This window comes from Rhinatrema bivittatum, chromosome 2, assembly GCF_901001135.1.
Source record: "Rhinatrema bivittatum chromosome 2, aRhiBiv1.1, whole genome shotgun sequence".
Classification (NCBI taxonomy): Eukaryota; Metazoa; Chordata; class Amphibia; order Gymnophiona; family Rhinatrematidae; genus Rhinatrema; species Rhinatrema bivittatum.
In genome coordinates this window covers 628973503-628987978 of record NC_042616.1, presented here as the reverse complement: position 1 = coordinate 628987978, position 14476 = coordinate 628973503, and the positions used below count along the sequence as shown (strand labels likewise).

Sequence of the window (14476 nt, the reverse complement as noted above, 5' to 3'; positions counted from 1 at the left end):
GCAGGCCTGCAACCTGGTCTGCCACTTTCTCATTCAGATGCAGCTTATGACTTTTAACTGGAGTACAAGGCACCTTATCTGGCTACCCAAGAAGCTTCCCTTTTTTTAAATTGCCTGGCTTCCTCCTCATTTACAGCATCCTGCAAGACTTCTGGAGTAAGTGGCTGTGTGAAGGAGGCCCTGGGCTCCTCCTCCTCTTTCTCCTCCTACAGTAAAGACTGTCAGCATCTTTTGGTGCTTCCCTCACGTGATCCTCTCTGTCAGTGCTGGACTCTGCTGATCCCCCCCGCCCCCCCTCCTCTTCATGCTTGCTGTCTTCCTCTGGGCTTTCTGGACGCACTTGTGCATGTCATTTATCCGTTCCAAGGCCTCTGGTTCTGGGACCCTCAGATTCATGGCCAGTCTCTTCCTCTGCAAAAGGTAAAAATGTGCAAACTATCACAACACGCTCTCTGGCCTTTTCTCTTTTCTACTACTCTTACCTTCCTTACAGGCATGGAGAACAGCTGAATGGCCCAAAGTCTCCAACCTCCAGCTACTCAACTGAATTCTAATCTAGCAATCCCGGGGATGTCAACATTAACAATATGCACTATTTTCTCAACTACATGCATGCATGGAAAAAAGGTAATACAGGTACCACTATGTGCTGCTAAAGATACCCACATTAAAATACTCACATCATACATCCATACATACCAAGCATACTACCATATCCCACACCACAATGTCACATTAAAATACATTATGTAAACTAACAATGCTTATGACTCATCTTGTGCTCAAAACATGTTCCAAAACATTAAATACACAATTGATTACAGAGTATTATAGCAGATACCAAGTATCTACAGTTTTTTAACAAAGCAATTTTATAATACTGTATATTGTTGTGGACAGTATAGTACCCGACGAGATACCCGTTTCGCCCCTCCCCTGGGGCTTCTTCAGGGAAAGATGATATCTTGCTTATATAACAAGTGTGTATTGGTGTCTTCGTGGCACAAGTTCATCAACATCCATACATTGATTTTGCATAGTTGTATTGCAAGATGTTTATTGTGAGGATATCAGTCGCACATAGCATTGAACTCTATGACCGTATAAAAAACATATAATAGTAGTTAAAATAAATAACAAATTGATTACAGGTGTATCCACCCTGTGCACCGTCACCTTAAATACGCAATACCAACCAGATATACTTGACAAGAAAAACTGATTCCACATTCATAAAGATGCTTAACTGGCAAAGCGGCAAATTTGCAGATGATTTCTTATAAATATATGATGTAAACCAAGGCTTATTAAGACTGCCTTAATCCGTTTTCAATCTCCGCAAGGTGATCATTCAATCAAAGATGCATCCAACTGATTCAAAATGTTTTCGCAACCTGCATCAAATTATTATATAACATATATTAATTTAAACTTAGGTCGCTGTCTTGCCTGTAATGCCAATAAATTACCTACAATGTCAATCACTTGACTAGCATTTAACATAATATTAAATCACTTAAAACTGATGTTACACTGTGTCAAAAAAACCCAAGTGCTTGTAACTCTACTATTGTTAACATTTCCTCCTATATTATATAACCCATTACAACCTCTCTAGCCATAATAAAAATTTTTCCTTTACTGACTCACCATGGGTTATCACATAACTCTAACTGAAGGATATTTACTAACTTAAAAACGAAAGCCTTGACACTGAATCACATTCGTGGTTTAGCGTGAATTAAACTACTACTAATAAAAACACTACCGTCATACACATACATTCACTTGCCCCCCTCACCATAGCGTCAGAGGGATACAATATTCATCATTACTTACAATTACATGAAATGGACAGAAAAATCCACAAAACTCTTACCTCGACTGATCTCAAATTCTACCTACAGATGAAAATATAGCACTGCCATGCTTGCTGCGTAAAACGCCGCTGCCATATAACCAGGTCTTCTCAAGGAAGACTGATGTAAAAACGTAAAATATGTCTATTTAAGCCTTGGTAAGCCTTGGTTTACATCATATATTTATAATACAACATCTGCAAATTTGCCGCTTTGCCAGTTAAGCATCTTTATGAATGTGGAATCAGTTTTTCTTGTCAAGTATATCTGGTTGGTATTGCGTATTTAAGGTGACGGTGCACAGGGTGGATACACCTGTAATCAATTCGTTATTTATTTTAACTACTATTATATGTTTTTTGTACGGTCATAGAGTTCAATGCTGTGTGCGATTGATATCCTCACAATAAACATCTTGCAATACAACTATGCAAAATTGATGTATGGATGTTGATGAACTTGTGCCACGAAGACACCAATACACACTTGTTATTTAAGCAAGATATCATCTTTCCCTGAAGAAGCCCCAGGGGAGGGGCGAAACGGGTATCTCGTCGGGTACTATACTGTCCACAACAATATACAGTATTATAAAATTGCTTTGTTAAAAAACTGTAGATACTTGGTATCTGCTATAATACTCTGTAATCAATTGTGTATGTAATGTTTTGGAGCATGTTTTGAGCACAAGATGAGTCATAAGCATTGTTGGTTTACATAATGTATTTTAATGTGACATTGTGGTGTGGGATATGGTAGTATGCTTGGTATGTATGGATGTATGATGTGAGTATTTTAATGTGGGTATCTTTAGCAGCACATAGTGGTACCTGTATAACATGTATTTTTGATATGATTGTTGAATAAAATTATACATATAAAATTTGTTTGGCATTAGAATGTGCCGAGTTCCTCTGGTTCAGTAGTAGATTGACTTTAGTAACAGAGGTAGCACTTATGTATATGACCTGCATAGAAAAAAGGACAGACAGCTTGATGTGGCTTTTGACTTCTGGCCTTATCTGCCTTTAGCATCATAGAATATCTATATAAAGGAACATATATATTGTGATGATGTGCCAGTGTCCTCATCACAATTTTTACTTAGTGAGCCCCCCAAAAAAACCAAAAAGCTGTCAAAGAAGAAAATGGTTATTTAGGAATATACCTATGGCTTTGGGATACTAGGTGGAAAATACATTTCCCATGAAAACTAGGGGAGTAGTCTCATCACCTGACTTGGTCTAGGTAGGATGAAGGTGGGGTGTTTCAACCACCAGGAGCATAAGTCTTGTGAGCAGTTGAAAATAGAACAAAGCTGGCCTTATATAGTGAGAGTGAGAATCAGAGTCAGAGTCAGAACAGTGCAGAGGACTGCAGTGGATCAGATGGACGAGCAGGAGAGCAGCATGGAAATAGAATTACCAGATGCTCCTTCCCAGATAGAGGTGGAGAACATGGAATACATTGAGGGTCTGGCAGTCCTACCGTACTAAAAGGGGAAAAGCTGTTTTTCCATGCAGTTCTGAAACAAGGTACCTGAGTACAAACATCTCAAGGAGGTTGGTAGCCAACAAGGCTGTTGAAGTCAGTGAGGGTAGATGTTTGATATTCCTACTTTAGAGCTGGTAAAGCTGAAAGAATAGATACTTTCTAGTAGAACTGTTTGAGGCACATTTCTTTTGTCTGGATAAAGCATTTCAAAAGCAGTAAGGACATTTTTATTGTTTTGATGTGAGGGAAGTAGATTGTTTGAATTTTGTTGCCATTCTGCCTAAAACAAAAGTTTGCAGAAAGTTTTCCCTTACTCATTCTGGCAACAGTGAGTAAACCTTATAGTTGGAGACTATTTACCAAATCCTGCCTGAATCTGGCTAGTGTTAAGAAGGAATTGTAATTTGTAACTTTTCAATTGTTCTTTTGACTTTGGATACTGCATGATTAATTAATCTGTGGAAGTAGAAGCTGTGTTCAATAGGCCTCAATTATTAAAGAAGATAGTCAATGAGGACCTTATCCTATGAATGACAACACATGCATATATATATATATTAGGGATGTGAATCGTTTTTTGACGATTTAAAATATCGTCCGATATATTTTAAATCGTCAAAAATCGTTAGAAGCGCGATACAATAGGAATTCCCCCGATTTATAGTCAAAAATCATAAATCGGGGGAAGGGGGAGGGCGAAAAAACCGGCACACTAAAACAACCCTTAAACCCACCCCGACCCTTTAAAATAAATCCTCCACCGTCCCGAACCCCCCCAAAATGCCTTAAATTACCTGGGGTCCAGAGCGGGGGTCCCGGTGTGATCTTTTACTCTCGGGCCTGCGGTGCGTTGTAGAAATGGCGCCGGCGCTACCTTTGCCCTGTCATATGACAGGGCAAAGGTAGCGCCGGCACCATTTTGTTTTTTGTCCCCCGACATCAGGAGCGTAGGAGATCGCTCCCGGACCCCCGCTGGACCCCCAGGGACTTTTGGCCAGCTTGGGGGGATCTCCTGACCCTCACAAGACTTGCAAAAAGTCCAGCGGGGGTCCAGGAATGACCTCCTAAACTCGAATCGTTTTGCCGTACAGCAAAATGGCGCCCTGCTGTCATATGAAAGGGCAAAGGTAGCGCCGGCACCATTTTGTTTTTTGTCCCCCGACATCAGGAGCGTAGGAGATCGCTCCCGGACCCCCGCTGGACCCCCAGGGACTTTTGGCCAGCTTGGGGGGATCTCCTGACCCTCACAAGACTTGCAAAAAGTCCAGCGGGGGTCCAGGAATGACCTCCTAAACTCGAATCATTTTGCCGTACAGCAAAATGGCGCCCTGCTGTCATATGAAAGGGCAAAGGTAGCGCCGGCACCATTTCTACAACGCACCGCAGGCCCGAGATTAAAAGATCACACCGGGACCCTCCCTCTGGACCCCAGGTAATTTAAGGCATTTTGGGGGAGTTCGGGAGGGTGGGGGATTTATTTTAAAGGGTCGGAGTGGGTTTTAGGGATGTTTTAGTGTGCCGGTTTTCCCGCCGTCCCCCGATTTATGATTTACATGATATTTTAAATAACAAAACCGCGACGATAAGATTCCCTCCCCCTCCAGCCGAAATTGATCGTTAAGACGATCGATCACACGATTCACATCTCTAATATATATATATATGTTATTATACATTATTATAGTCATAACATGTAAGCTTCTTATATGCCTTTCTTATAAACATAGCTCACCTTGGCGTCCATCTCTCCCACAACTCTCATAGCTGCCTCTGAAATGGTGCTGAGGACTATTTGTTCAACTTTGGTGAATGAAATTTGGATTACAGGCCCTTCATCCTGCATCTTGGCTTGTTATTTCTTGACCTGGCATCACCATTTGTGACTCAGATCTTCCATATTCCTGTTGTTGTGAAAGACCACATTGAGTCGGTGACAGATTTTCTCCCAGGTCCACTCTTTCTGGTAAGATACCACTTTCTGTTATTCAAGATATGCTGATCCTTCATAATGTCCTTCACTAGAATGTCCTCCTCCCATGATGGAAGACAGGCTTCCTAAGTAGGGTGTCACTTCTTCCAGACATGGTGCAGTTAGGAAGACAGGTAATGAGACTTGCCCTTATATACCTGCATTCATGTGTAAAAGCCATGTAAATATATGTATAAATGCGGAGGTTTTTCACACATATAATGTACAAGTAAACTTTTATAAAATAGCAAATTTACATGTGCAAGCTGTACATGCATATATTTATTGCATATACACATGTTTATTATTTATAACATTGTGGAATGTGCATGCATTTTTCTCATAAATGTGTGTAGAGTTGATCAATAATAAGGTTACCCACAAGATCCATTGATTAGGGATAGGCAGAGCTGGAACAGGGTTTAGCCCTATTGCTTTCAATGGTGGATAACACCTGAACTGATTCTGCCTGTTCCGGATGACCAGAGCCTGCAGGTAATCCCAGTCCATGAACTACATATTGGGTGTAAGGAAAGCAAGGTATGTGTAGATGATGAACTCATAATCTGAAGCCGTGAATTTTTATTTGTTGGCCTTTGCTTTTACTCTGTTATGTTTGGCGGCTTTCGGAACGTCCCACAAGCTGCTGCACTAACCTTAGGGGAGCTCTAGCAGTGCCTACGCTGATGCCACGGTGAGGATCCCTGCCCTTGTATTTTTTCCTGCAGCTGAGTCCCAGAGATGCCAATGGGATCCTGGAGGTGAGGATGTTATTTGATACCATATTTGCCACAGCGGCTCCATAGGCGCACACCTGCCCGACGCCTCCGCTCTTTTTGGTCCTGCAGTGGGAATTCTCTCCACTGTCATTTTCAGATGACATCATACAGCTGGGTATTTAAAATCAGCCATGACACCAGCACACTGCCTCAGTAGTGGGTCTCCTCAGTAGTGCATCATTGGTATAGTGTGTTTTGCTGTTTCCTTTATTCTACATCCTACTGCCTTGCCTCATCCCTCCAGCTCAGCCTTACCTCATCTTTCCAGCCCAACCTTACCTTGTCTCTCTAGCCCAGCCTGCCTCACCTTTCCAGTCTTATTTTATCCAGCTCCTTGTGCCTGCCTGCCTACCTGTCTGTGCCAGTCCTAATTCTCATCTCCCAGCCTTCACATCTCTGACCCTTGCCTAGACACTGACCACAGTTGCTTGCCACCTGCCTCTAACCCCTGCCTAGACACCTTTCTCATTTGTGCCTGCCTCTGACCCTATCCTTTCTTTGGACCTATGCATACATCACTTCCATAAAGACTCTTGCCTAAAACCTGCTGGCGCCCTGGAACCCAAGGGTTCAACCCAAGGGGAACGGGGCTGATATAGGTGAAGTTCCTGAGCAGCTTCTTCTCTGTGTAGTGCTGCCAGTTTTTGGTGAGAGCCTATGGGGCCTATCCCATAGGCTGCGTCAACTTCACCACAGCAAAAAGAGTTCCTTAGACCTTGTATTTGATCATTAAGGAAGAGAAACTTCAGTTAGTAAATAACAATATTTTAGGTAAATGTATGTGTCCTGTATATTAGAAGACATCTGTCTGTTGGTTTCTTCAGGGTCTCATTAGTTAGTTCTATGCTACAAACTAGAGATGTGAATCGGAACCGGAATCGGTTTGGTTCCGGTTCCAATTCAAATCTTATAATTTTTATTGCCCGGCCCGATTGGTTTTTTGTTTATCGGCTGCGCCCGATCCGATAAACAAAAAACCCACCCTGACCCTTTAAAACTGATCCCTTAGCCTCCTCCACCCTCCCAACCCCCCAAAAAACATTTTAAAATTACCTGGTGGTCCAGTGGGGGTGCGGGGAGCAATCTCCCACTCTCGGGCCGTCGGCTGCACTAATAAAAATGGCGCCGATGGCCCTTTGCCCTTACCATGTGACAGGGTATCCGTGCCATTGGCCGGCCCCTGTCACATGATAGGAGCACTGGATGGCCGGCTCCATCTTTAAAAATGGCACGGGCATGGCCCGAAAAATCAGGGGAATTTCTATTATATCGCACTCTTTAACGATTTTTGGCGATTTAAAAAATATCGGACGATATTTTAAATCGTCAAAAAACGATTCACATCCCTACTACAAACTCTGTGTAGTGTAATTGATATCTGGATGGGAAGCAGCTGAGGAAAATTATATTCAGACCCTGCTTCAGGTGATTGCCAAGCTCAGTAGGCTTTTTTTTTCATGGTCCTTCTCAACCACAGGTGGTGTATGTGGATGAGGAGGCAAGATAATAGAAACAGCAAGGAGTCCATGATAGCTCACAGCTGGAAGCTTTACAGTGAGTACTTTCAAATGTTCCTTTTGCCTACATGTCTTGTAGAAGACAGGGGCCCAAGGAAAACCAGTGTTGTGGCTGATAGAATTCCATTGCAAGGTGAGTCTTTTTGTAATATAAGTATGGGCATGATGATGATGAAGGGATTTGCAGCTGGATTCTGGAAGTCTTGTGGAGTAAATCTATACACTATTAGGGAAGAAAACCAGTGTGAGCAGGGAGAAGTGAAGATAGATGCATTAGTTACATCAGACACTGGCATTACTGAAGGAGGACATTAATCACTGTGGAGTAAGAATGATTTTGTAACCTTTTTTTTTCTTTGACCCTCACCAGCTTTTAGGAGATAGAAGTGAATGATTAGAACTTGCTGCAGAAAGCTTCTTGTAAATGGAGTTTCTACCTGCATATCTATATGACACCTCTTCTCTGCTGCTAGTTTTGATGTTGTTGAATGGGCCACTTAATGTGTGTTCCTAGTCTCCTTGTGCAATGCTGTTAGTAGTACGGAAGAAGATAAGATATTTTCCTCTATAGATTATACCTGTACTTGTGGTTTGGCAGAACTCACATCTCAGTCACTTTGAAAAAGTAAGAGGTAAGAGTGCTAAACTGCCACCTTGCCACCCACAGTCAGGCAAGTTTTCAGTATATCTCTAATGAATATGAATGATGTTTATTTGCATGCGCTACCTCCTATGTATGTAAATATTTCTCATGCATATTCATTAAGGATATCCTGAAAACTCAACTGTGTGTGTGTGTGTGGGGGGGGGGGGGGGGGGGAGGCAAAAACAAGTTTGAGCACCCTTGAGGTAAGTGATGACCTACAGATTGCATGTGTTATGCCCATTATATAGTAAGATCATTCAGGGGAGCTAAGTATAGAATGCACACCAAATAACCAGGAGTTACACAGAGACAAATAAAAGGATAGATGAGTGGAGGATAGAGATTGCAGACAGAGGTGTATGGCAAAATACATGCATGGCAGTGTGTGGTGAGAGATTAGTCAGTAGGCTGTACTGAAAGGGTCTCAACTCTGGGAGTGTTGCATCAGAGGTGGACCCTTGGGCCGAGGTGGGGTTGATGCAACCCATAGGTAAGGACCTATGGGTCCCCACCGTCAGCAGGTGGAGGTGGCTGAAGCTAGAGGCTGCTGGAGCTTCAACTATACCAGCCCTCGTTCCCCTCGGGTTGAGCCTTTGGGTGCCGGGGCCAGCAGGACTTAGGTGGGCCTCAAGGTTAATAAGTAACGAGAAGTGGTTCAACCCAGAGACAGCAGCTGGTAGATGGTGTAGTCCTACCCTGGACTGGATTTGGTACAGGAACTCAGGCGCCAAAGAAATGACAAGTAACTGGAGGTGCTCATGCAAAGGAAGGCCTAAGCCTTGTAAGTCCACCTCCAGAGGATAGGCGAGAGGAGGTGTCACTGACAGGCTAGGATCAGAGCCAGCGGCAAGTGGAAGTCATGGCAAGCAGCGTAGAACTCTGGACACAGAAAGGACTGTAGCATAGTCGATCTAGGCAGTGGTCAGGGCACGGAGAAGGCAGGCGTAGTCAATCAAGGCAATGTCAGGGCACGGAGAAGACAAGCATAATGAAGCATAGCAGAGGTCCAGGGTTGGAGATAGGCTGAAGAGTAGTCAAGCAAAGTCGAAATCCAAAGAGTCAGTCCAACACATAGATGAGACAGGAACTGGGAACCACAGAATCAGGAACACGAAGTAGAGAGGATTCTCTATCAGCAACGAGTACTCGGAGTACTTGGAGACCTGTTGCAAAGGCAATGCTATGGAGCGAGGCCTGAGCTTTTATACACTGAAGAGTCTGATGTCAGCATCCGGGGCCATGGCCAGGTTCTACTGTGGGCCCTTTAAAAGAACTAGTGATGCGCAAGCAAGAGCCTAGGGAGGGGCGCGGTGCCGATGGCGGCATCTCTCCGCGGGCCATGCGGAGACGCTCGATGAGCAAGGACATCTTGGCTGGCAACCCTGGGGACCATGGCAGAGCCGGAGGCACCGGAGGCGACCCGAGGTCGGAGCTGGCGGCCCACCGCCACCAGTGAAGAGGAACCAGGAACTGGAGTCCGCATGAGAAGGTGAGAGGGCCGTGCTGCGGGTCTTCCGCAGGCGGCACGCGTAACAGGGAGGTCATGGACCTTAGCGTGTATAATAAAAAGACCAACACAGAATATAAATAGAAATCTAACATTTATAAAAATAATTATTAACATTGAGATATAAATAACTGTGGTTTTTTTTTTTTTTTAATAAGAAGGGGTGTAAATAGGGAATAAAACATTAACAGAAAATAAAAGGGCTCATGAAACCCTGGATTGGCCTAGGTGGCTGGGGGCTGTGGTCACCTCATGCCAATCAGCTCACGAGCAGCTGTGAAGCCCTCTTGAGCCTAGGCAAGGTGCTCCTCAGCAGGCTCTAGCCCGAGGCTGCCAGATGGGGTGGCGAGTAGCTGCTAAACCATCACAGTGTCCGGTAGCGGCAGCTGTTCTCTTGCAGGTGGCACAGCTGTTGCCCTGGCAGGAGGGAATGAGAGCTATTCCTCTTTTCCTCTTCCTCCTCCTCCAAACTGGTGCTTTCTATGAATAGAGACAAAAGTGTGTATCAAGCAATCCGCTGATGTGCTTAAGAGTGTGATGAGCAGAGGGTGTGAGAGGCAGAGGTCAGCAGAAGTGGTAAAATCTGTGGAACACCCATCAGCGTTGGAGGGTTGCAAGGCCATATTTACGTTCCCTGATATATGTTGCTTTCTGACGAGCGGTCCTTTATATTTGTTACCTAGAGAGTGAAAAGGACTCGGTTATTGCCCCATGGCATAGAGGCATGTGCTGCAGTGTTTCTTGCATTCTAAGCTGTCAATGGCCATCAAGCAGCCACAAGTCAATGGGCTTTTGCTGGAAGAGATGCATTGTCTTTCTCTGGTAAAACAATGCATCTGGTTTTAACACCCTAGTTATTTCTAAAGCAGGCCTGTGAGTACAATGAAAGTACAGCTTTATGACAGTGCTGTCCATGACATAGGGATTTCCTAAGGAAGATGTTAATGTGCTTAATGGATTCTAGCTAGAATGGGTAAAGACAGGGCCTTGTAGATTGGTAGGGGAATAGTGGGGCCTGTGATGGAAACTGGAAATGCATTGACTAGGTTGACATGTACCAAATGGGCATATAAAACTTACCTTTTGCCTCCTCCTGCCTGGCTGGCAGTTGGTCAAGCCATTTCTCCTCCTTGTACTGTAGTTCCTGGGCCTTCTTCTTGAGGTTCTTAATCTAAAAAGGAATACAAATATTTTACTTCTATGTAACTGGTCTTCATATCTTGTCATTGCTCTGTTTTTTATTTACCTAAAAAGCCCATATCCTGTTTTCTTTCCTCTATGCTGTTCATTTTTGCATCTACTGTATACTTTATATGCTGTTTAGCATATGCTCCACTTACAAGTCCTGAAACTCACTCATACTCCCATAACCCTCACCCCTAAAAACATAAGAACATAAGAAAATGCCATACTGGGTCAGACCAAGGGTCCATTAAGCCAGTATCCTGCTTCCAAGAGTGTCCAATCCAGGCCTCAAGAACCTTGCAAGTACCCAAAAACTAAGTCTATTCCATGTTACCATTGCTAATGGTAGTGGCTATTCTCTAGGTGAACTTAATAGCAGGTAATGGACTTCTCCTCCAAGAACTTATCCAATCCTTTTTTAAACACAGCTATACTAACTGCACTAACCACATTCTCTGGCAACAAATTCCAGGGTTTAATTGTGCGTTGAGTAAAAAAGAGCTTTCTTTGATTAGTTTTAAATGTGCCCCATGCTAATTTCATGGAGTGCCCCCTAGTCTTTCTACTATCCGAAAGAGTAAATAACCGATTCACATCTACCCGTTCTATACCTCTTATGATTTTAAACACCTCTATCATATCCCCCATCAGTCGTCTCTTCTCCAAGCTGAAAAGTCCTAACCTCTTTAGTCTTTCCTCATAGGGGAGCTGTTCCATTCCCCTTATCATTTTGGTAGCCCATCTCTGTACCTTCTCCATCGCAATTATATCTTTTTTGAGATGCGGCGACCAGAATTGTACACACCCCCACAGCCACTCCCCCTCTCACATTCCCATCCCCCTATATACCTCACAACCTCCCACCCACCTTCCTATTTCTTACAATGTACTTACCCATGGGACTGGAGGATCAGTGATTAAAATAATTTTGTAGCTCTTGCCAGGCTTGCTGCTTTGGTTTGGTGTTTCTTCTCACCCCCTTTGCTGTTTCCAGGGAGGCTAGCCTGGCAATGTCTCTAGTGGTAAAATTTGACTGCCTTGCTGAAGGGGCCATCTTGGAATGTGCCCACCACAGCAAAAATGTAAGTGTGTACACACACCCATGAAAATGTATGTGTGTACTCCAGTTCCTAAGTACACATGAAATTGTGTGCTTACTGAAAAATATGCACATACTTTTGAGAGCTTTGATACACTTTTTTTTTGGAAGCTGCACAGACGCATCCATGCACATTCTAAAATACAATAGTATGGATCCATATATTCATGTAAATGTTATTACAAATGGAGTTATTTGAAAATTACCTTCTACTGAGCCATTTTCAGAAGGATTACATGCCGAAAATTAGCACACACGTTTGTAAGTAGCCTGCATTTATGTACATGCTCTTTTATAAACATTGAACGTGCACGTGTATTTTCACTTTGCACACACATTTACCTGCACAAAAAGGGACAGTCTGGGGCATTCTGGGCTGGGGATAAGAAGTACACGAGGAAGTTGCAATTTTAAAGGAGATTTATGAGAATCCATTAGACAACTCATTTGTGCAATTTTATCACTGCTAATTAACTAGCACAACTGATATCAGACTAGTCTGTTGTTTGCTATTTTTGGGTGGAGGTCTGGGTGAACTGGGGGAGTTCAGGATGACATACTAGGAGGGTCTCATTGAACTGGAGACAGACTTTGTGAACTGGTGGAGGTAGCAGGAAACTGGTGATTTCAAATATGCAGGCATATTTTAAAATATACCTGCCAATTCATATAAATCAGGGTTTTGGGTGTTCATATTTGCATTTATTTTATGTGCAAAAAAATATAACAAGTTTATAAAACAAGTAGAAAAAGTATGGAAATCTTTGCACATACTGAGATATACACTCATACTTTCAGAGCTGAACTTTGTGGTATTTTATAAAACAAAGCAGCTCCTGCTGCACAGGTTATAAAAATACTAAGGTAAATATCCACACATCCATTTATTCACATAAATGCTCTACCAGAAATAGTTATCCTTTGTGAGGATAACTTTCAAACTACTCTGCACAGTTACATATGCATACATAGATCTATGATAGTATTTTATAACCCACACATGAGATCTATGTTAGTAAGTTTATAAAATAGTGTTGATGCGAGTATAGGCTATTTACCCTTGTATTTGCAAATTTTTAATAGTGTACTTTGCTTCTGTTTTTCTATTTTGTATTACCAATGAATAAGCTTTGACAAATCCACTTACCATGTGGAAGAATCTCAGTCACCTTGTCTTTGTGTGAACAAGGATAACATGGGGAGGACAATTTTCAACTAAATGTACCCAGGTAATAATTATCTTGGTAAAACCAGCAGCAGAAATTTGAATTCCCCCCTCCCCCCTTCTTTCAGGTATAAGTATCCATGGGCATGTAAGCAATGCAGAGATCTTAAAAATTGCCTCACTTGAAACTCCTACACTATGCACTTCTCCTCTACAATTCCAAGAATCTAGATACTACGTTTTGTATTATTATGAGCTATAAAAACATTTTTCAAGTATGAACCTCAGGAAGAGTGATCATATATCTGCAGTTTTTCATCATACCTTGAATATTTTGCACATAATTTCAAACACTGTGAATGATTTTTCTGCTCTTGTCCAGTCCCAGGTTGTTACCTTAAAGAAAAAACAGATGAGCTATATAAATAAATGAATTTCTAAATCAATGTAATTTCTTTAACACTCTTTGCTCATTATCAAATTTTTCACTTATGCTTTGTTCATCATATGAGAAATAGTATCATATACAATAAGTAAATGAGATACTCAATTGGACAATTTCAAAGTATTATCCACTATGATGCCTAGATCTTTTTCCTGGGTGGTAGTTCCTAATATGGAACCTAACATTGTGTAACTAAAGCAAGGGTTATTTTTCCCTACATGCAACATCTTGCACTTGTCCATATTAAATTTCATCTGGCATTTTGGATGCCCAATCTTCCAGTCTTGCAAGGTCCTCCTGTAATGTATCACAATCCGCTTGTGATTTATCTACTCTGAATAATTCTGTATCATCCGCAAATTTGATAACCTCACTCATCGTATTCCTTTCCAGATCATTTATATATATATATATATATATATATATATATATATATATATATATAAAAACACCAGTCCAAGTACAGATCCCTGAGGCACTCCACTGTTTACCCTTTTCCACTGACAAAATTGATCATTTAATCCTACTCTCTGTTTCCTCTTTTTTAACCAGTTTGTAATCCACAAAAGGACATTGCCTCCTATCCCATGAATTTTTAGTTTTTTTAGAAGCCTCTCATGAGGGACTTTTTCAAATGCCTTCTGAAAATCCAAACACACTACATCTACTGGTTCACCTTTATCTACATGTTTATTAACCCCTTCAAAAAAATGAAGCAGATTTGTTAGGCAAGACTTCCCTTGGGTAAATCCATGTTGACTGTGTTCCATAAAACCATGTCTTTCTATGTGCTCTACAATTTTGATCTTGA

The 14476-nt window shown here is 42.1% G+C and overlaps 1 protein-coding gene across 1 annotated transcript in view; it reads right to left on the bottom strand.

Annotated features, from left to right (window-relative positions):
• Positions 1–14476, bottom strand: part of SNTG1 (syntrophin gamma 1) — a 2212578-nt gene that overhangs the window by 195914 nt on the left and 2002188 nt on the right. The window contains exon 17 of the mRNA XM_029591258.1: positions 13545–13616. Coding sequence (XP_029447118.1) covers positions 13545–13616 — 72 coding nt within the window. The remainder of the gene's footprint in view (positions 1–13544; positions 13617–14476) is intronic.